Source organism: Pithys albifrons, chromosome Z, assembly GCF_047495875.1.
Source record: "Pithys albifrons albifrons isolate INPA30051 chromosome Z, PitAlb_v1, whole genome shotgun sequence".
Taxonomy (NCBI): Eukaryota; Metazoa; Chordata; class Aves; order Passeriformes; family Thamnophilidae; genus Pithys; species Pithys albifrons.
This window is the reverse complement of record NC_092497.1, coordinates 3066830-3090835: the sequence shown is the minus strand read 5'-3', so window position 1 is coordinate 3090835 and position 24006 is coordinate 3066830. Positions and strand designations below refer to the sequence as shown.

The following is a 24006-nucleotide window of genomic DNA, read 5'->3' as shown; positions in this document are numbered from 1 at the left end:
GACCAAGGGTTGGACTTGATGATCTCAGAGGTCTTTTCCAACCCAATCCATTCTATGATTCTGTGATTAAAATATAACTTGGAGTCAAATGCAGGATACTTGTGTGGGTGGATACTGTTTCTTGCTTGCAGCCCCTACTACTTGATGCTGCTTTCTTGGCAGACTTGAGAGAAATTAGGTCAGCCTTCAGGTTCTCATATAACATGGACTTGTGTGGGAGACACTCAAGGAGCTCTCGAATGGTGTGGTGGATACTTCTAAAACATCTTTAGGAGACTCACCAGTGTGGTGATTCTCTGAAAGCAAATCTGTGTTAGGCGTAGCTGGTGCCTCCAAAGACAGTGCCTACGGCCATGTCTCAGACAATTTAGTAGCACTTCATGGCACTTCTTTATTAAATAAGTCTTGTATGAAAGATCAACTGGCAGAGCAGTTCCACTAGAAAAGGAAGGTGTCTGCAGTCTTGCTCTGTAATGTTCAGTAGCTTCTTCATTTTCTGTGCACAGTGATGAAATCTCTCTTACGTCACAATGCTACAGTTTGAAAATCACCATAAAAGCGTTGCAGTTTTATAAGGTTGAGGTCCTGTTCTGCTGAAAGTTAATTTGTTATAGATATAGAAGCTGAAGTATATTCTGGGCTGTCCAAATGCATGACTGGCAAGTCTAGGAATTTTCAGGCTGGTACTGTTAGAAGAACTAAAATTCTCTGTGTAAATGTGTCTAAAGTTCTAGGTAAAGAAGTTTAACCTGTGTTGATTGTAACATATTGATTAAATCTTATAATGTATAAGTGTTCATAGATATTATTTTCTGATCTGTTTTGATTATTTTAATGAAGTCATCTATGGTTAATGGTGTTTCCAGTGCCATCTTTCATGGGTGTGTAAACAAAGGAATAGTTTACAGGATGAGTTCTCTAGGAAAACATACAGTAAGAAAACCAACACAATACTGAACAATACAATACTCTGGCTGGGAGAGCTGGGGGTGTTCACCTGGAGAAGGGGAGACTCCAGGGACACCTGAGAGCCCCTGCCAGTGCCTAATGGGGCTCCAGGAGAGCTGGAGCAGGACTTGGCACAAGGGATTCAGGGACGGGACAAGGGGGAATGGCTTTCCAGCGCCACGGGGCAGGGTTAGATGGGATATTGGAAAGGAATTGTTGACTGTGAGGGTGGTGAGGCCCTGGCACAGGTTGGGCAGAGAAGCTGTGGCAGCCCCATCTCTGGAAGTGTCCAAGGCCAGGCTGGACAGGGCTTAGGGCAGCCTGGACTAGTGGAAGGTGTCCCTGCCCATGGCAGGGATGGGGAATGAGATGATCTTTAAGGTCCCTTCCAACCCAAACCATTTTGGGATTCTGTGAACCATGCAGTCTGTCAGTGAAAGCGGTGGGTTGTTTAGGTAACACTGTGAAGAGCAGGGATGAGTGAGTTGTTTGTGTAAATTACTCTTACCATTCTGTTCTTGTGCAGGACACTGTATTGCTGAAGGCCACATCTAGTCCACCCACTCCACCAGACCACGTGCTCGATGCTTTGAAACCAGGAGGCCCTGGTTGCTCTGCAATGAAGATGGAGGCAGCAGGAAAAGCTGAAGAACTTGCTGATTCAGAAGTTCCGCCGAAGGCTTCTGAAAAGCAAGAGACTGCTCCTGATGAAGATGGATCTATAGAGCTCGAGACACAACCCCAGAAAGACAGCATGCCCACTGCAGCAGACTCTGCAGTGCTGTCTTCCATGCCTTGCTTGCTGATGGAACTGAGGCGAGACTCCTCGGAGTCCCAGCTGGCATCCACGGAGAGCGACAAGCCAACGGGTGGTCAAGTTTATGAGAGTGACTCTTCTAATCACTGCATGCTTTCCCCTTCTTCCAGCGGGCATTTGGCTGACTCAGACACGTTGTCTTCCACAGAAGAGAATGAGCCCTGTCAGGCTGAAGCTGTTGTGGAGGGAGACCCTTCTGCAGTGTCTGGAGCTGCAGTTGGGAGGAAATCCAGGAGGTCCAGGTCTGAAAGCGAAACCTCAACAATGGCTGCCAAGAAAAACCGACAGTCTAGTGATAAGCAGAACGGTCGAGTTACGAAGGCAAAGGGTCACCGAAGCCAAAAGCACAAAGAAAGGATCCGGCTGCTGAGACAGAAGAGGGAGGCAGCTGCTCGCAAGAAGTACAACCTGCTGCAGGACAGCAGTACCAGCGACAGTGACCTGACCTGTGACTCCAGCACGAGCTCGTCAGATGATGACGAAGAGGTTTCAGGGAGCAGCAAGACAATCACTGCAGAGATACCAGGTAGAGGATGTTTTTTAAACTGAACTGTAAACGCATCTGACATCGTTTCTCAGCTGTCATGCTAAATTAGATGAGTGACACTTGAGAAAATACCCAGGAGAACTGCAGCTCTGTGTAAATTTGAGGACTGCAGTGTGTTAACGAGACATGGGCAGATTTTAAAATCTGTTCTGAGGTTTTGGTGCACTTGTGCACACCAACAAAGCATAGGAATGGTAAATGGGAGGAAGGACTACCTTGAATTCTGGAATTTTCAGATCTTTTACTTTGTAAGCCTATACAAACTCCTGTCAGTGCTGTCAAATCCCATTAGATGGTGATAATCTAATTCTTCAGATAAGTGGCCAGCTTTGCTTTAGTATAAAAAGACCACAGCTTGGCAGTTGTGTTAGAAACGGCACAGCACACCCCTTGCCTGTGTTACAGTAAGGCCCTGGCCATTACTGCACTTTGTGCTTTCAGCTCGACATGTCAGTGCATGACAAACCTGCTTAGCCTTATTCTAAGTTCTTGCAGATTGCAGCTGGTCACCTATTTTAGGATATAAATATGGTTACACAGGTGCCCAGGCTATATTCACACCTAAATTTTCGATATCTAAGACAGAGCTGTTACTGTTTTCCTATGTCCTAAAGTTCAGTAATTTCTATGCCTTTAACTTTCTGACACTTCCGTGTTAAAATGGAAGACAGAAAATTATAGGGGCCTTCCTGTAATTTTATTAGCATCATTTTATTAGCAAAAGAAAGTTGAATTCTTCAAGGTTTTTGTCTGCTGAGTTTTGTTATTTTATTACCTCAAGTGCCGTGGACAGGATTTTGTGTGAATTACTCTTGCAGCATATTATGACATAGAACCATCATCATATGGCAATCTTCATATGGCAATCAGAAATAAAATCACATAAAAATAAACTTTTTGGCTTGCCAATTTTTACTGGGTTACATGCCTTTTTGCCTCTTGTGCTAGAAGGTTGTGGGTTTTTTTGAGAAAAATAACATCTTAGGAAGGGCATGAACATTTAAAGGAAAACTGCAATATTACGTTACTGAACTAATGTTTGCTAGGTGAATTATTTAAAATATTTGCAGCAGATTTTACAAATAATTGTTTTAACTGAGTTGATTGTGGTGAATGATGCTGTTCCATGAAAACTGGCATTTTTCCCACACCTGCTAGGAAGCAGATTGCACAAAGGAAGTAAATGTTTATTATTAGAAAGTCTGGGAGAGGCGTAATTTCCTATAATTATTGCTTCGTAATAGAGATCTATTATTGCTTTTTAATAGAGATTATTGCTTTTATCTATTATTGCTTTTTAATAGAGATCTAAAATTATTTTTACCAATTTAGTAGTGAGTCAGTCTCCTCGTTTTCATGGGTTTGTGCCTTTTTATTTATTGTATTTACACTGTGGGCGTTTAAAAGCCTGATTTAAAGCCTGTTGAAGAAGACTCCTTCACTGAGTTTTGGGACCACTTCCTTCACACCTCTCAAAAAATCCCAAACTCACAGAATGAATCCCTCAGGTCGTGCTCTTTTTTTTTTTTAAAGTCATAAAAGTACCTTTTGAACCAGAAGGCACCACTTGGTATTTTCAGGTCTGCTTGGATCTCTGACTGCCTTTGCAGGGACCTGAAACCACCCCAGGGCACTTTCAGTGTCTCACTGAGCTCTTGGTCTGAACCATGAGATGCTTGTGGTGAGAAGGTCCCATTCCATGGACAGACTTAATTTAGTGATGAAGACACCAAAGCTCAGTTTAACCTGCAGTGCAAGATGTGGGAGTGTGCCAGCTATCCCAAGGAACGCTAACATTTGTTCTTCTTTCCATGGCATGTGTCATCTGCTTGATGCCAAGCTCCATTTAAGACACTGACATGTTTGAGCTGCACTTTTGGTGTGAACCTGCCACGTTACGGTTTTCCTTTAAACAGGAATGGCTTTGGTTTGTGGGAAATAGTTCAAAAGTGCAAGAGAAAAATATTCTCTGTAGAGATAAGGACAAGGTTTGGCCAAAAAATGCATCCTGTGCTGCTTGTGAGCTAAGGAAAACTTGTGGTTGTAACAGATGTAGCGGAGCTGCGAGTCAGGGTTGGACTCCCAGCGCTCCATCCCAGTGGTTTGTTCTCATGCCATCTGTGATCCTCCCCCTGGAGCTGGCAAAGTAGTGAAATCCTTCTTGTAACCAGAAAGCCATTTTAGTGCAAACTTAGCATAATACTGTGAATATCCTCAAAATCTAGGGAATAGAAAAATAAAATAGAAAATAATACAGGGTATCGAAAAGCGTTACTGGAAATTCAGGCCATGGGTGTCCTCTGTGCACAGTGGAAAGCTGAGAGGTTTAACTCCAGCGGCAGGACGTGAAAAAACTGTTGCCTTTACTTTGAAACAAGTCTACACATTGATGCAGAAGAGAACCTCTGTTCCCCTTAGTCTGACTGTATTCGGATAGTTCAGCTGCAGTGTTGGTTACTGACTCAACACCACTTACAATCAGGGCTCGTTTTCAACCATCTGTTGTCTGAAAATAGCTTTGCCAACAGAGATGCTCTAAAATTTTTAGTGACAGTTAATGTGGCCTTTTTGACAAAGGTTACACATACTCTGGCTCTTAACCCATGGACAGAGGGAGTGTTACAGCAGTCAGTTTGCTTGTGTGTGGTCTGAAAGTTAAACTGCCACATTTGAGAATACAGTAGTCATTTGTGACGTGTCACTAAAGCTCTTCCATTTAAATAGTGCAGTTACCTTTTTTAAAACCATCCACATCACTGCCTGTGAAATATGTTTGGCTAAATTTGTGAGGTAAGGAAAATGCTCAGTGAAACACACAAAGCCATGACATTGCCAACAGAGCACTGGTGCAATAAAGAGTCAGTTCTCTGCTGAACTCAAATCTATTGTGGATTAAATTGGCTTGGTTTTCTCCTCAAGGAAGATTGAAAATTTGAGAATTTGCTGATGGTACTTCAATACAGGTATTGTGAGCTGCTCAGGAGATAAGCACAGTATAAGTTACGTTATTCTGAAAGCATCCTGTGGTGTTAATTTACACCTGAAAATGCAGGTTCTATCTAAACTTCATGGGTGCTCCTGAGGATCTTTTCACTGACTGAGCAGTCATAATCTTGGGCTCTTGATTTCAGTGAATGCCATGACCTTTGGAGTGTTGCAGACAAAGAATAATTTTTTACCTTTTAGTGACTGAGTCTCTCTGTTGGCATTTAGGATTTTACCATTCTTAACCACCAGATAAACATGGCATAAGAGTCCTGAAGTAAGTTGTGCTGGACTTGCTGCTGTTGGAAGTTCCTGCATTAAACAATCTCCCTTTTGATGCTGCAAATTAACTCTGAATGAAATTGGCATGAGAGCAAGTCTGGGAATCAATATTTATTTCTCTCTAAACACTTCTTTCTTGGAAGAAGGAAGGGGGTTTTAAAAATTCGAAAATATTGGCATTTCACCACCATTGTGCTTTTTACAACTGGGAAAAGTCTGAGTTGAAGTGGGTCTGACTCATGTTTTAGGCTTTCAGAAAAATCTATTGAAGTGTTTGAGTGTTGATGTTGAGAAAGTTGCAGCTCACTTTGTTAAAAAAAGCAAAAGACTTTTTTAATAAGCAGAACCCCAAAGAGAGGGGGCTGAGTGTGTGTGAGGGATTTGTGCACGTTCCCTCCTCCCAAGAATTGTGCACAGACCTTTGAAGAAACATCTTATGAGACATGAATTTGGTTCAGGCCACTTAGAATGACAATTGTATTTAACAGATAGGAATAAAATAGTCTGTTAAAAATGATTTGCAGTAAGATATTAATGTGGAAATCTGTAGCATAAATGACACAGAGGAATCAGCCATTGGTAGTTAGAATGAAGGTGAAGCATATCTTAAATTTTTATGTTGTCAGACTTCCTAAATTAAATAACTTAATAGTTCCATAGTATTTAATAGATCCAATAAAGAGACAGCACTGGGACATTTCTTAGGTGTTGGTTTGCAGGAGGTATTGTCTTGAAAATAAGATGGGAATCTTGGATTCTGACCCCTTTGTACTGCTAATTTTTTCACCTTTAAACTTGGCATAACTTAAAAAAACTATAGAGTTTTAAGTTTATAGAAGAGGGACCAGTTAAATAAATGATAGCATTTTTAATATATAAAAGTACATTTTTGGCTTGATTTTTTTCTTTTATTCTGAAATAAAGAAAATATTTAATAAGGGTTGTTACAATGAAATGCAAGGGAAGTGTTTGAAATGTTGCTTTGATGCTGCTGTAAATTGTCAATACACTATGAATGATGCCTTTTAAAAATAGTATTTCAGGGTTTGTATATTTTAATACATAATTTCTTCAGTTTACGAGACAATCTTGACAGCTTTGGCCATTCTAGTTAATTCTTAACTTTAAAAACCTAGGTGGATTGTCTCACATATTACCATCCATAGTTTTTATTTAAATTTCAATTATAACTTAAAAGTTATTTATTAGTGAGCCTGTGGAAATCAGACTGTCATTTAGTTCCTTGATTTTAGGATAAGATCCCTGACTAAAGACAAATGACTTGGATGTTCAGTGCTGGGAATAATTGAACAGGAAACAGATCTTTTTGAGGGATGAGAAAAAGTATTGAATACACAAAAGGAACCAACCCATGTTTTGGGAATAAGGTACCATATTACATGGATATTTTTAGTTCAAATGCAGTTGGAGTAATGTAAATTAGTTACTATAAAGTAAATATTTTTGAGTAGAGGACCTGAATGCTGAATTTCCAGTCTGCCTGATAGGTAAATAGGTAAATAGATGGGGAAGAAAGACCTAAAAATTAGGGGAATTTATAACTGCTCAGAAATGAGAAAATAATCTTGGTCTTTCTTTAGCTGTTGCTGAAGGACCTATGTTTACCTCATTTAAATAGCTCCTAAAAAGAATGTGGTGTTTAAGTAATACTGTAATTTCATGTACACAGTGAAATCCCAATAAAGATTTAGTGCCTTATGTTTTTATTAGTAAATACTTGCTTAAGTCGTGCAATAATTTCTCTCATTCTTAGGGTATGTTTTATTATTCTTAAGCTAGAGGATGCCACAAGTTTCGCATTTACATGTTAAATTGTCAGTTCTGTTGCTGCTTTGTGTAGTTTAATGTGATGCTTGTCTTGTTTTGGAATTACCTTAGGTAACATTTGTGTGTTTGGATGACATGCACATACTGTTTGTGATTCCTCAAACAGGTACAGAGCCTTGTTTTCTTGGGGGTTTGTTGCTTCCTAGATGATTCCTGAGTGAACTTTCAGCGTAAAAATATAGATACCATTGCCTTTTGTACTGACATGATCAGTAAGGTAATAAGGATGGCCTTCTTGCTGCTACAGTTCTTCCTAATAATCCCAAAGCTAGGAATTTCCCCTGTCTTTTTGGTGGATAGCAGGAAGAAGAACCTCCTTCCAAACATTCCCTGTTTTCTGCCTTGTCTAGGATTAACGCCAGGAGTGCCAATGGAGGCGCAGTCTGGTTGGGGTGGGGCTGATTCCTGCTCTGTGTTGTGTGTATTGTCCTTGTGATGGAGCCGAATCCAAGAGCCTGGCAGGGGCTGCTCTCAGAAGTTACCCCGTGCTGGCATGTTTGTGCTGTGTGTTCTCCTCATCTGTGTTTACCCTGTTTTCCAGAATCAGACCTAGAGCTTTGGGCATGGCTACTTTATCATAGAATCATAGAATCAATTGGGTTGGAAAAGACCTCTGAGATCAAGTCCAACCCTTGGTCCAACTCCAGTCCCTTTACCAGATCATGGCACTCAGTGCCACGGCCAAGCTCAGTTGAAAACCTCCAGGGCTGGGGAATCCACCCCCTCTCTGGGCAGCCCATTCCAATGCCTGAGCACTCTCTCTGCAAAGAATTTTTTTCTGATCTCCAACTTCAATTTCCCCTGGCAGAGCTTGAGCCCACCGTGCCCCCTTTTCCTATTGCTGAGTGCCTGGGAGAAGAGACCAACCCCCACCTGGCTAGAACTTCCCTTCAGGTAGTTCTAGACAGTGCTGAGGTCACCTCTGAGCCTCCTCTTCTCCAGGCTAAACACCTCCAGCTCCCTCAGCCTCTCCCCACAGCACTTGTGCTCCAGTCCCTTCTCCAGCCTCGTTGCTCTTTTCTAGACCTGCTCCAGCCCCTCAGTATCTTAGGTGCTGCAGTTACTGTATCAGTCCTTATCTCTGTTACCTTCTGCACAATTTTGTCTGTTTTTCACAGCCCGTTATGAAAATGTTGAAGTATGTAAGTAAAATGCACATTAACTATTCAGGTGTATCAGTTGAACAATAGCACTTAACAGAACTGAACATGTATAATGGTTTTTACACCTTCACTTGAATTCAAAACAGAAGTTGCAAGGAATTGGAGTAATTTGGTTTGTTTACTAAAAAAGAGACCTTTGTTACAGAATTGCCTGAGACTTCTAGAACAAAAATAATTTTGAACCCCAAAATTTCTATGATAACCTCAGTGAGTATAAGATGTTCCTTTTTTTTTTGACAGTAATACTGCTGGTTAATATTTGCTAATTCCTCTCATGTTGTTGTGCCCAAGGGACAGAATTTAGAAAAGTTGTTTTCCTGCGTTAACATGCCTTAATAAACAATATGATGTTCTTACTTAATGATGTCTTATCAAATGGCCTCAATGTCTTTAAAGCTGGCTTCAGTCGTGCTGGGGCATCTGGAGGAGCGACCAGGGAAATTCCAGGATTGCTTGACAGGGGCACCGTGTGGGATAGGAACTGCATAGGCAATGTCCTGGAAGAGGCCATGAACTGCTTTGCCGAGATGCAGAGGCAGACAGAGGAGAAATTCCGCATGTGGATAGAAAAGCTAACCCATCTTGACACAGACGAAGAGAGCAAGCAACAACTGGAGCCCAGGGAAACTAAAATTCAACTAGTTGGCCAAAGAATCCCCCCTACCACACAGTCAGGGGCTTTCGTGCAGATGCCTGATAGCCAAGTACTTCCTCAGCAGTCACTTAATTCCTACATGGGCTATCAAAATGTCGATCCTACTCTCGAGTTTCCAGCAACTTTTAATAACAATTTTCCACCTGTCTTTCCAGAGAATGGGAATATTGCAGAGCGTGATCTGAATCAATCATAAACTTAAGAGGGAAAACAAAAGTCAGATCTTTGCAATCTTGATGTTGTTTTGGGATTATGCTGAAAGACAAGGTTTGCTTTTCTCTTTGTATATGTTTGGTTTGTTTTCTCTTTGGGTTTTACTACCATGTTATTGTTTGGTTTGTTGGTTTTTTTAATTTATAGAGAATATATGTAGTTTAAAAAAGAAAACTCACAGTATACCCACATGCATGTGCCAGCACACACATGTAAACATCTTTAAAGGTGTCAGGGGGAACCACCCTGAGCTTTCATCACCAAACTTGGGAAAATATAACTTAGAATCCTTGTTTAGATACCCCAAAAGCAGTAGAACTATCTTTGCTACAATAGGAGCATTGAGGGTATTCATCCAGATGCCCTTTTTTGCATGTTAAAACATTTATATAAGGAAATAAGTTTTATATTTAAGGAGGTAAAGTACTTTAGAGACCCAGACTAGATATAGACCCATGACATTCCCTTAAATCTCTGTTTAATTCCAAGTTTTGCATCTTGAACATGTTTTTGTCTTCTTCCTTTTCAGGCAGAAGTAAGAAATAAGCTTACCCTAAATATTTAGCTATATATATAACAACTGTGCACATCGGATTTTTACTTTTTTTTTTGTCTCCCATTTAGCAGTTCATTTTCTGTCTAAAGTTTTTTATCAATGTCACTGCTGTGTTGCACATGGCATGTTATGGATGCAGCTATCTTACATTGTGTGCACAAATAGGCACATGTGTATATATATATATATGTATGTCTCTGTGGGTGGTTTGGGTGGAAGTCATCTCCACAAATTCCAGGCGTCCTGTTTGCTGTGCCCTGGATCTCCTTCTGAGTCAGTGGGAAGAGATAAGCCCATACTGAGGATCACAGAATCATAGACTTGATTGGGTTGGAAAAGACCTCAGATCATCAAGTCCAACCCTTGGTCCAACTCCAGTCCCTTTACCAGATCATGGCACTCAGTGCCATGTCCAATCTCAGTTTCAAAACCTCCAGGGATGGGGAATCCACCCCCTCTCCGGGCAGTCCATTCCAATGCCTGAGCACTCTCTCTACAAAGAATTTTTTTCTGCTCTCCAATTTCCCCTGGCAGAGCTTGAGCCCATCGTGCCCCCTTGTCCTATTGCTGAGTGCCTGGGAGAAGAGACCAACCCCCACCTGGCCAGAACTTCCCTTCAGGTAGTTCTAGACAGTGCTGAGGTCACCTCTGAGCCTCCTCTTCTCCAGCAGTGTCTTTCTCTTCCACTGGTTGTCTAAACCTCCCTTATCAGCAGTTTATAAGAGATGACTGAGGTGAGATGAATCACACCCAACCTGTGCACACAAAGCACTGCTGCTCCCTCCTGTAAATAGGGACAAACCACATCTTCATGCTGGAATAAAAATAGCCCTGTCTGCCCTAAGATAAGCACCAGTCAGGGGATGGATTGAGCCTTGGCACAGGAATTTGAGAAGAGGCTTCACAGATAAGTAAACACCGTGGTGGTCTGAAGGGCTGCTGGTCTGGGTCAGACTGAACCAGGCTTGGATGCCACTGAAATCATTATTTACTTGTGATGGGGAATGCCAGAGCATTAGTTCCATTTAAATAATACAAGAATCTGCTGTTATGTGCATTTTTTAATACTAATAGTTATCCTGAATAGACAGGCTTGAAACTGTGATGTTTAAAGTAGGATTAATTTAAACTATACATTAGAAGTCTCTATTTAATTCTTACTGTTATCACTACCACACAGGGATTTTTGGGTCACCTCTGCATTAAGGCCTTTTCTTCATGGGAAGTAACTTCTCTGTAGCTACCAAAAGATATGTATTTATCATCAGGTAGGACTTGCTAGAAGTTTTTAATGCAAATTAAAATCAAAATTCTTACAGTGGAAATTGAAAGTGTGCATAGACATAGTTCAAGTAAAGACAACGCCATATGTCTTCTTGGGCTCTGTTATTTTGCTTTTTAAACCACAGTTGTTTTTTCCCTAGTTATTTTAGTGTAATTTCTTTTCTTTCTGTTGGAAATAACCACAATATTTCCTGTAGATTTGCCTTTTTTTCCCTCTCTCTGAAGTCAGTGGGGTTTTTCCATCAATTTATGTGGCAGTTTGGATCAAACTTGTAACAGGAACTCAAGAAATGCTTTTTGTTATCAGCATAATACTAACACTGGTGTTTTAACATTATTCTTGTCATAGGCTTACTTTTTTTTTTAAAGTGTGTAATGCCTTCATTAAAAACAAAAAAAATTAGAGAGCTGTGTTACCTTCAGAGTAACTGTTTGAAAGACTATGCAGGACATAATTTTTGACTACTGGGATAAATTCTTTCCAGATCACGTTCATACATAATTTTGATACAAAGATTTTGATATGAACTTATTAGAGAACTCTCTTGTCTGAAATTGTGTGCATTTCAGGTAAAAGTTAAACGAGTTGTTCTGTGTTTGATTGCAATTTAATTAGTTTGTCCTCATCTGTTTAAAATACAAGATCCTTCAGGGAAAGAGTATTTGCTGATATAAAATAACCACCAAAATAAATCCTTCTGGTGTTCATAGATTTGAGATACATATATATATATATATACACATATATATTTAAATACATTTATGATGATGGGAAGAGCAACAATTTTAAGGCATGACAACTTTATAAATCTTCCCCTGCATGTAGAAGCAGCTTTTTGCAGTGACTGGTTTCTTTTAATGTGTATGTCTGTAAGCATGCCCTTAACCTTTTTTGTAAGATAATCTATAAGAAGCAATTAAGTATTTCAGAAAAATCATGTAAGGAGTTCAGCTGAACTAGTTTGTCTCTCAGACAGAAACACTTTTACATACAGATTTCATAAATGGGTAACAACTTTATTAGACATGTAGCCAGTGAAATTTCTGCCAGTCTTCAATGTCTTAGTCAGGTAGTCTTTAAAAAAAAACAACCTTCAAAGCTGAAATCTTTCAGTGTATTAATAGATAAAAATTTGGATTTGGTTACTGAAGGCAAAACCTTAAAACCTTTTATTTTTATCCAGCACTGTTAACTATTTTCAATGCAAGCAGCTGTGAACATAAAAGGACAAGCAGAGGATGACAGAAGTTCAGCATAAAGACTTTAAAGTTGTACTTTTTCTAGGATAAAATTATCTCAAGGCACCCAGAAGGTTGAGAAAATAGTTCATATGAGGTATAATTTTAATTTCCCCACAAAAACTACCTAGTGTTAAAAACACCTGTGCAAGATCAGTGCTTGTTAATTTTTTTGTAAATGGTAAATACTCTTTGGGCACTCTTTCCACTTGGCCCAAAACTGGAGCCAAATCTTCAGCTTTGTCATAAATCAGCTCCTTTGAAATGAAAAGTGTGTGTTGATTTACACAGTGGGATATCTGCTCCATGAGCTGGTTTTCCACATGAAGTTTGTTTGGCCTGAACCTGAGAGGGGATCCAACCCCTCCTTTCTGTTGCTCAGGTGTAGGAAACCTACCTGAAGGAGGATTTGGCAGCCTGTGCCACTAAACAGGACCATTTCTCTTCTACCTTTGTATTCTGAATCTGAGAGATTTGGAAATCAACCTTCAGATACCAATACTCGTGACGAGTCCCTGTTTTAAATGTGACAGCTTTGGGCATCTCTTTGAGAAAACAGCTCCACAATACATAGTTTCAAATTTTTTAATTTTTTTTTATCTCCTGGGGATATTTCTACTATATTACTGAGGTTAAGTTTGTCATGATTTCCACTACAAGCTCTTATTTCCAAAGGGCTTTGACTAGAAACTTTCAGGGAGTTAAAATTTCTTCAGCTGAAATTTTGACAAAAAAATTTAATCTTAACCCATTCCGTGTTTCATGAAAGCTGTCTGACTTACTTCAGACTATTTTAGGATTATCAGAAGGAAACTCTTCTGCTTTCCAACCCAGAGTTATGTTTTGAATGTATGTTTATGCTCACATCTCATAAAATTACCTCAAAACCACCAAATTTGACAAGTAGAGGAGAAATCAGTAGGAGTTTTGCACAGACGTGAAGAACCACAGAGGATAATTTAGAATTTCTCTAATTGCCCTGGGTTTTATACTTCAGAATGGTATAAAGAAACATTCTAGTTCCTTTAAGGAATTTTACTTATGGTCTGAAAAAGTCACATATATCAGATTAGCTGGTGTAGGTTGGTGTAATTCCAGGGATGATGGTGCCAATTTAAACCTGTATTTATAGAATCATGGAATGGTTGGGGTTGGAAAGGACCTTAAAGCTCATCCAGGTCCACCCCCTGCCACCTTCCACTAGACCAGGTTACTCCAGCTTGGCTTTGAACACTTCCAGGGATGGGGCAGCCTCGGGTCCAAACTCCTATATTGTAATTTTAAACATTGAATTGTATGTTTTCAATGTGGTGGTTCTTTCAGCACAGGAACAGTAAAACACGTGTGTGATCCCGAGCTGGGATTTAGCAGCAGGTGAAAGTAGTCTTTGTATAAATGCTCAGTTTAAATTTCACTAAATTTACTTCAGTAAATAAAAAATTCAAAGGGTTTTCTCCAAGAATTGGTCCCTTTTTACGAGTGATTGGAAGTTCAGGGCATTCAGTGTGCAGTGGTTTTCCCCAGGAATTTGTGATGCTCCCCTCCCTCTAGTGGGGTTTGGTAAGGAAGGTCTAGGGAATTTCACCCTTCACACATTGATTTTTCTGAGGATTTGGGAGTTTGCTTCAGATAAAACATTGAATGGTCAGGTTTAATTTAGGAAAGAAATTAACATACAACATGAACCAAGTTCAAGTTGAGGCAGTGAAACTTTTTTGAGTCTTTTCTATTGCAAAAATAACTGAGCAGGGAAAAAAAGGCAAAATATAAAACCTCCAGTGTAATTTTTAACAGTATTAGGACAAAATAATTCAGGCAGAAATACACATTTCTATTTTTTTAAGTTCAGTGTCTTCTAGTGTTTGTGCAGGATTGTTAGATTATTTTATCTGAGCTGCTAAAGTTAAGACTGGAAAACTAATCTTAACTTCAATAAAACAGGATTATATTTGGCAGTTGTGTTACAAATTGAAATGTATTTATTATTGCTGGTTTCTCATGTTAATATATTTTGTCTCTTCCTGTATCCACATACTGTAAATCTTTTAATAATATTTCAAGGGCATTAGGAAATTAAATCCTACCCCCATTGATATTAGTAGAAATTTTCTACTAGTTTTAATGGGGCTAGCATTTCATCTCATTAAAAATTGAATTTATTCTGCAGTTTTTGGGCAGAGAATCCTTCAGCTGACCTTAAGGGGAGTCTTTGCCTGATGAGGGTGTGTAATTCAGGCCAGCTGGGCAGATGTTTTTGAAGGAATTGGGGTCTGCAGTGTGACTGCTGCAGTTCTGCATCGAGTGTTGTAACAAATGCACTGTGTGATTTGTACTGTGGAAGCCAAAATATTTGGGCTGATTGATAGAGATGGACAGTACCTTGCAAACCACGGAGCTGGAAATGAGTGTCTCAGAAATGTTACTGGTCTCGTGGTGTTGGATCAGCAAAACAGAGGCACATGGAAAAAAGGCTTATTAAGGGCCAGGGGATTTCAAGCACAGACTGATGGACCATCAAAAAGCTGTATCAGCCCTTCCAGGGGAAGATGCAGTTTGTACTTGCAATTTTTTTTTTCTGGAGGGGTGCATGTTTGCTGCCTTTTCCTGTAGGAAAAGTAAGTTGTGTTTACACAGGGAGTTACTTGGGGTTTTTTTAGCTGTCATGGAAGGGTGTGATGGTTTCCAAAGCCCTCCTGAGACATTTTTGCAGGTAAAACTGGGGTAAAGATCTGACTCATATACCTGCTACCATAATTAATGCATTTTTAGGCAGCATCACAGAAAAAATAAATATCCCTCTGCTGAGATATAAAGTGGATGCCACTTCCCAGCCTTTTTAATCCGCAGCCATATTCCATGTGCCTTTGCTTAACGCACAATAAAAATTTCTCTATTATCTTTATTAACTTGGTAAAACAAATCCAAGATATTTTCCATCTAGTCATCAAAAAGCCTGAGAAAGAATGAATGTTGTTCAGCAAGACTTGAATTTTTGAGGTCTCTTTTCATGTCATACATTAAAAATTACAGTCTGAAAACAGATAATAATTTGATCATGTTGTTTTGATTTTATTTTATTATTATGGTTTAAAAAAACCCCAAACACAAAAGCTTTACTGTGTGAAATGAAAGAAAATGTGAGAAAAGTGGGTTCACTGATAAAGTTCACTTTATGATTTTAGAGGGAATGTTGTTACACTATTGTTTTTTATTGTATTTACAATGTATTATTTGCTTAACCCTGTAAATTTTGAAATGTAACTACTGTAACCTGGAATAAATAAATAAATAAAATTAGCAAAGAAGTGTTTCATGTTGCTAAAGAGCATAAAAAAGCAGGGATGAACTGCTCCCAACCCCTTTGGGAGTTGTAGGGTTGAGTTAGTTTGTGCCATTTGAACTGCACATGCTTTTGAAATGGCAGCTCTGGGTCATGTTTTAATTAATTCCAGGTTTGCCCTGCTTGTCTAAAACAAAACAACCTGTCACTTGTGGTCTTGTATATCAATACTTTCTGTTTAGATGAATTGCTGATGTGTCTACTATAAAACTATTTTGGCAAGTCACTTCAGATACATCTTCTGGGTTCTGGCACACAAAATATGATTATTTCTATTACAGTAATGATCATATGATCTTCAAATTTATATAGGTGTTAAAGTCTTTTCTGTGTTTTGTGTAATCTTGCAGTAAATTGAGTTACCTCTTAAATTTAAATTCCAGGTGTAAAAGAGGGCATTCTTAGGCGTTTTATTACTCAAAAATGTCTCAGTATTCTCATTCTTTATATAGAAATACGTGCCATTTAGAGTACTGAGATCGAGACCATCAGTACCCACATTCACAGTAAAGATGTTGAGGTGAGGCTTGCAATTACCTCGTGTAGCCTTTTTAGCATTTGCATGTTTCACAAAAGCATTCCTAAGCACTATTTTTAAGCTCCCCAAAAATTCACCACTTAAAAATAGCTCAGTAATTGGAGGGGAGTGTTGTTTTCAGCTAAGCACAACTCCTCTGCTTGTTAGCCTTGAGCAAGCTGCAGATCTCTGCCTGCCTCAGTTTCCCCCATGGGCAAATACAGGTTAATAAACCACCTTGGAGCTCTTCCAGACCCACTTGTGGAAAGGTTTTTGTGAGAACAAGGTGCTGGAATTATTGTTCCTGTTATTACTGTACCTGTTCTGTGTGTCTTAAAGCTTGGGGTGATACTCACACCTAACTATGTCTCTGTGTCTCTTCCTTGCAGAGGCACTGATGACCCCAGATGGCAATTCAGACCACAGAAATTAGGCTTTTAAATTTGAAATTATTTTAGTTGAGATAGTCCTCTGGAGAGTTCAGTCTTTTTCTGCTACTTGTAGGAGAAACATAGCGAAGTTTAAATCCTGTTCCTAAGGCAGAAATTCGTCTTTCTAAATTTAAGCATTGTAAAAGTGTCTTGGCTAAGGGGGTGCCTAAGCTCTTTCTGTTTACTGAGAAAGGAGGAGAGATGGTGATACTCCTGGCTGCAATTTCCAGGATGAGATTATCTGGCTGAACTTCCTCTCTCTGACTACAGTGGGAGGGAGTTTTAGGTGATGAGCTCAGCACTATGTGACTTAATGTAAGAAAGCTAAAGAGAAATAATGACTTAAAGTCACAGACTGGTTTGGGTTGGAAGGGACTTAAAGATCATCCAGTTCCACTCCTGCCACGGGCAGGGACACCTTCCACTAGTCCAGGTTGCTCCAAGCCCTGTCCAGCCTGGCCTTGGACACTTCCAGGGATGGGGCAGCCACAGCTTCTCTGCCCAACCTGTGCCAGGGCCTCACCACCCTCACAGCCAGGAATTCCTCCCCAGTCTAACCCTGCCCTCTGGCAGTTTGGAGCCATTCCCTGTGTCCTGTCCCTCCATCCCTTGTCCCCAGTCCCTCTCCAGCTCTCCTGGAGCCCCTTTAGGCACTGACAGGGGCTCTCAAGTGTCCCTGGAGCCTTCTCTTCTCCAGGTGACCCCCCCAGCTCTCCCAGCCTGGCTCCATAGATTTCAAGGACTAAATTCCCCATTCATGTTCTGCCAGGTAATACTTTGTGTTTCCTCTGCAGTGATACTAACACTGAACTTTTATGGTTGCCCATGCTGCCATTATAAAGAAATCAGGATTGACAGCAGTGTGGCCCTTGAAACTTGGTTTAGGCCACTGAGTGCTGAGATGTGGCTCTGTGAGAAGTGTGGGAGCAGGTAGTAGATGAGAAATTACTGATTTTTTTGTGTTGCAAGCTTAAAATGAAAGCTGATACATGTGGACGTGGATTTTTGTGTGTGTGACCTCTGGTTCAGTTGTTGTGAGTGGAATTAGTTTTGATGAGCTGTGTAAATTAAGGGAGAATTGGACACTTGGAAACGCTGTCCCCATGATGACCTCTGCCTCTGAATTCTTTAAAAGTAGAGAAAAAGAGCAGACTCTCCCTCTCCCTGTTAGCATTAAATGTCAACAGCTGTATTTTGCTGCTGGTACTTATTAACTTTCAGCCTTGCCTTTTTCAAGCATTTATTGCTTTAGAAATGAATTAATGCTTGTCACCAGGGAAATTTATGTCTTCCAGCTACCTTGGGTTCTCAAAAGATGCAATTTTTCAAAAGCAGATTGTTTAAATTACTGAGCAGGGAACCTCCTAATTGTTCTACATTAGGTTTTGGTTCTGGCATGGTTTGCCTTGATGTCTGTTTTTTAATCTGTTGAAATGCTGTTACAGTCAGTAATTATTTGGAGTGTCTCTATTGTAAAGAAAATATGATGAATTATACCTTTGGTTGTAGTTAATCCTTTTACTTTTTCAACCTGAAAGCACTTTTTCACTTTATTTCCTAGCTGGAGCCAATTGTCCTTATTTCTTACTACCACACATTCACTTTGCATCTCATCACTAGAGGATCATGTAGTTGGTTAGGGAAGTATTATTTATTTCCACATTTAACTACTCCTGTCCCATCCATGTAGCACTCAAAAAGAAATAGCCTTTTGGGAACAGAGGAGTTTTAGAAGATGCAATTTTTTTATATGCCTTTACTGCAACTTTTCACCTGGTTGTAGTTGTCTGCAACTTATTTTATTGGGTTTTGGAGCTTTTTTTTTAAACACACATAAGCATTTATAGCTCATTTCGTCTTTTATAAATGTTAGGAATATGAAGATTTATTGCGGCATCATGACCATTATCTTGGCTTTGTTGGTCATTTACTGATGATAGTTATGGATAAAGCTGGAGTGGGGGAGCCTTTCATTTCCAAATTTGATCCTGAAAGGCAAGGCTGAGAAAAGCAAAAAGTAGATCTATGCTGTGATTGCTTCGTAAATAGGCAGCTTGTTTGTTTTTTCCCCCCAGATTGTTAAACTGGTGGCTATTACACTGACAAATGTAATTGTAGTATGTAAATTATATTGAAAGTATTTTTGTCTGTTTGATGTATACTGAATTTAAGCTAAGTTATAAGGTGTGCTGTTTGGAAGTGTGGAAGATACAAGAGTGGAGCTACAGATAACAAGTTTATGCTTGTATTTCCTACTGATGAAGACTTTCACACAAGTTATTTCTATGGGTAGGTGATGAGAATATCACTCTGCATGTATATACATTTATTATACATTTTTGCATGATTATACATGTAGGAGTGGTACAATTTTGACTTGAGACTATTGGTGCCTTTTGTCTAAATACAATTTTACTCGTGTAGACACGTCTTATCTAAAAATCAAATTTTGCTTCTGCTTTTGGAGATCAGAGTAAGAAGCAAGAGAAACAAAGGCCTGAAGGAACAGTCCAGAGCTCCTGAAATTTTAGAGAACTTGTTGAAAAAATGGTCAAATAGTCAATATTGTACTTGACCCTCGTATCTTCTGCACTCAACTGTTTATTTTTATAGCTCATATTCTATATGTTCACGCTGAACTCTGATGATAAGACTGAAAGAAAACATGTCTCTCATGATTCAGTCCAGTTGTAGCTTCTGCATGTAATTTAATCATCAGCTGTCACAAATAATTAACTGAACATCAGCCAGCTTAATTCTGAACTTGGTATTGCATTATTTTGTAATTGCCTTTTAAAAAGACAAAGATTGCCTTTCAGTTAATTACCAGGGCTTCTGTTCCAGTCATAATCATCAGCGTTTCACGTTGCGAACAGTTTGGTCTTTAATACATTGGCATTTAACTACTCATTTATTTCTGTCGGGTCTGTTTTAAGTTTGCAGTGTAACACCGTTTCATGGAATTGTTGTTTTGGAGGCAGGTCTGATTGGAAATATTTTGTGAATTTCTTCATATCTTGCTGCAAAAATGATCTTTAGTACGACTCAATATGTCACTCTTCAGTGAAATGTGTTGCTAATCACAAAATAGGCTTTTATGGAGATAGTTGAATTATATTTCAGGCACCAAGCTACTGAAACATCCTGCCCACCACAAAAAAAAACCCAAACCCAACCAACCAAAAAACCCTATTCTAAAAAGCTCAGAGAAACAGCTTTTCAGAGAGTTAAATTTGAAACTTTTAGTTTATTGTGTTCTTTCTGTCTTCAGCAGCCACTTAACACTCCTAAAAGAAACTCATTTTTTCTGAGGCGGCTTTTCATTTTATTCTTTGTGACTTCTAAAGATTTCTTTAGTCGCTTTGTGACTCTGAAGGTCGTGTCTTCCTGAACACATTCTTAGTTGATGATTATTTTGTATTACACCTGACAAGTTACTCTCTCCATGTATCACACGAAAGATGCTCAGCTGCCAGAACCTCCCTGGGCTTAAGGATTGCAGTAGCAAAGCTGCTGAGCTTTGGCCCAGCGTTCTGCTTCATCCTCGTTTGGGGGGATGAAGCCTTGGCCCCAAGAAAGTTTTGATCTTCTCCTTTGGGGATGGGGAGCTCCAGCCACTTTCATCCACTCCGAGCCAATAAGCTGTAGCTGGGGAAGGCATTTGAGTTAAAACACACACATCCTTCCAGAATTACATTATTCATCCATTCTCTCTGCTTCCACATTAATCTTTGTCTCGAATCTGCCTGCTTTTTTTTCTGAGCCTCTTCTGTCTCTAGCATGCTTTCCAATTATAAGTGATTTTCATTCATCACAAAGAATTTAGTTGGTCCTAACAAAATAGATCAAAACTGGCTTTTTGTTATTCCTCAAGAACAGATTTCAGAATCACGTAAGCAATTTTATCTCCCTTTTCCCTTCTTTATTATGGTGGCCAAAATGCTCATGGTAATCATATTGAATGAAGTGCATATTTATCATTGTACATACAGTTTTCTTTCTTGTTATTCTTGATTTTAAAAATACCAAAACAACCAACCAAAAAACATTGCAATTTTGAAAAACTCCCCTGCCCTTGACAGGTAAATGTTATGAAAGTTGCCCAATGTTAAATTTATTGTTACTGGATCAGTTATATGAAAAAGTTAGTTTTGTTCAATCAGCCCTTAAGTAATGTAACCTCTCACTTCTGTAAAATTCTCTAGATAAATATCTCGTCTGCCAAATTTACTGTCCTTTAACTTATTATTTTTTATTTTAAACTGTAGGTTTCATCCTTTAAAATTGTAAATGTAACATTGTCACATATGGAAATGTTTATGGTTTAATGTAACAGACAACACACAAAGAACTGATACTTTGATAAACGTTTTTTCTTTATATTTGTGTTTTCTGTGTATGCAAAGGTTAAAATGTCTCTGTAATCTCAGACTGTTCATTAACAGAAGTTTAACAATTCATATTTATCAATTAATTTATCACTATAAGAGCTCCACATAGGAGGTTGCATTAATCCTTAAACAAATTATTTGTGCTTTCAGAGGTGTCTTTCACACTTCTAATCTGCGTTGCTTTTCTCTCCTGCAGATGGACCCCCTGTTGTGGCTCACTATGATATATCAGACACAAACTCAGACCCAGAAGTGGTAAATGTGGACAGTCTGTTGGCGGCTGCAGTAGTTCAAGAGCACAATAATTCTTTAGGAAATCAAGACTTGGGATCTACCTGGAGAACCAGAGGGCTGCTGGATGAAATGAGTGCTGATACAGGTTTGTTTAAATTCTCTTCCTCTGAGATTTGTTCCAGCATTGCAGTTGGTGTCTCTTCATTTTTTTGCTCTCAGTATTTTCAAAGTTTAGACATCTGCAAAAGCTCCCTACGTGTATTCTGTCAGAAAACAGTACAGGTACTTATTAAAAAGGTCTGACATTTATTCCAAAATAAAACTGATAAAAATTGACAAAGATTCCTGCAATGTATTTTTTGCACTAACTTTCTTAATTATTTTTTCTCCTTCTTTTCCCTTAATTATTACTGGGAAGTTAGGTCTGGGTTTCTGTTGTTGGGGTTTTTTAAATGAAAGTGAGCTAAACTTGTTACTGAATGATTGATTGTGATGACCCATGCCACCAGCTAGTCAACTGGTCATAACCTCATTTTAAGTATTGAAATTGTCTGTGTGTGTCTTTTATTTTTGTTTGTCTTTAAAGCTTTAAAATACAAGCATTAGTTATTCCCATGTTCCATCTGCTTTTCCAACATCTCTTAAAGAACTGGACAGCCCAGCACTGTATGCCAACAAACTGCCTTCCTTTCCACTTGTTATTTTAATGCATATAATAATATTAGGATTTTTAGCTGCATAAAGACAATCTTTTCAGCTGTGGTGGGGCACGACAGGTTTGTGTTTTATGCTGTGTTTTCCAAACATAACTCTGCCAACAGGTCACTCATTCTGGGAGTGTCGTGGTGGTTCTGAGATACTTTTCACTGTCTTAGAAGGCTTAAAGAAATGCCAGGCTTTTTTAAAGAGGTGTTCCATTACTGTGGAGTTGACAAGCCCATGATTTCAGTATGAAAACCTCTGCATTATTTCCACTGAGGACCATGGCTGAATGTAGTTCCAGCTTTTTTGTAGCTCACCTGTGTTTTCCAAGCTCATTGGTACTTTTTGCAGGATAGCAGCTGACTGGTAGCTATTTGACAAGCCCAGTCCTTTATTAAGTGATTTTTAAAACAATTAGAACACCTGAAATCACCTGTATTATATAGCACTGATGGATTGGTACTTCAAGTGAGTGTAAGGAAATAAAAAGTAATGTCTCTTACAAAGCTTTCTTCCAATTTCCACTTAAAGTGCTGCAGTGTAGGCACAGATTTATCTTCCTTCTTCCACCTCTATCCAAGGAGACTTGCAAGGAAGAAGTTGGTAAAAGAAAACCAGAAAACTTCAAGAGAATTCTTCATCCTTGGTCCTATGGGAACATGTTCATATATGGATTTGGTCCTGGTGCTATGGTGTCAGCAGCTGAGAGAATGAATCTCTTTTTTTCCTGCTGCACACACCTTGCCCCAGGGTCCTGCAGCCCTGGTACACATCTGACTGCACGTTTATCAGTTCTGGCCTTTTCCTACCGTGTCTAGGGCTGTGCACTGGGAAAGCAGAACTTTCAGATCTTGCATCTTGTTCACAGATTTAATCTTCAGCCAGGATCTAGTTTAGCAGACATGAAAGAATGCATTCCCATGGGAAAACAGCAACATAAGCTCTATTTAACTGAAACATCTTACTATGCTATCACATCTTTGTTCAAGGGCAAATATTTGGGGCTGTTTTGTAAGCCCTGATGTTGCAGGGCAAACAGAGCATCACTCTGAGCATCCTAATTTTCATGCAAAGAAATTAACAGTGTAGGCATGTTATTAGGCATGAAAACTGTATGGCCCGAGGCTGTAAATCTGTCTGTGTGCTATAATCCTGACTTACACTCAGCTACTCTTGCAGTACTCTGCTAATCATGGTTTCACTACTGCTGATTATCTTTTTGTTGTCTGAACAAAACTGTGGTAATATATGGAAGCTCTTTTGGGATTCAGTTTATACCTCTGTGGGTTCTTTTGAGGGTTATTTAAGAGCTGCTCTGCTTTACCCCTCTGTGAGAAATTACCCTGTCTAGAAAAAGTTGTAGAAGGGTGGTGTGGTATTAATAGAAGATATTACAGCCATCCAGTCACACCCCCTGCCATGGGCAGGGACACCTCCCACTATCCCAGACTGCTCCAAGCCCTGTCCAGCCTGACCTTGGTCACTTCCAGGGATGGGACAGTCACAGCTTCTCTGCCCAACCTGTGCCAGGGCCTCACCACTCTCACAGGGAAGAATTTCTTTCCAATATCTTATCTAAACATGCCCTCTGTCACTTTTAGGGCCACCATCACATGAATCAAGGCCTCTGTCCAGCCACTTCTAATAAAGAGATACCATTTTGGGGCTTTCTGACAATCATATTTGCCAAGAAACTTTCAGCTGAATTGTAATGTTAGGAAAAGTGTGCCTGGAATACTGATTCATTTTCCGTTCAGCTGGCAAACATTTTTTGTCTTGTGGAAGCTCCTCCTTTGGGTACCTGTCAGCAAGTGGGTTTGCTTCCCTCGCTGATCCTGATCAGACATTGCACCA

The 24006-nt window shown here is 39.4% G+C and overlaps 1 protein-coding gene across 3 annotated transcripts in view; it reads left to right on the top strand.

The window, feature by feature from the left end:
• Positions 1 to 24006, top strand: part of ARK2N (arkadia (RNF111) N-terminal like PKA signaling regulator 2N) — a 48251-nt gene that overhangs the window by 17145 nt on the left and 7100 nt on the right. For all 3 annotated transcript variants that reach the window (XM_071581173.1, XM_071581171.1, XM_071581172.1), the window contains 2 exons: positions 1475 to 2291; positions 21413 to 21595. In XM_071581173.1, coding sequence (XP_071437274.1) covers positions 1568 to 2291; positions 21413 to 21595 — 907 coding nt within the window. In that variant the 5' untranslated portion in view covers positions 1475 to 1567. The remainder of the gene's footprint in view (positions 1 to 1474; positions 2292 to 21412; positions 21596 to 24006) is intronic.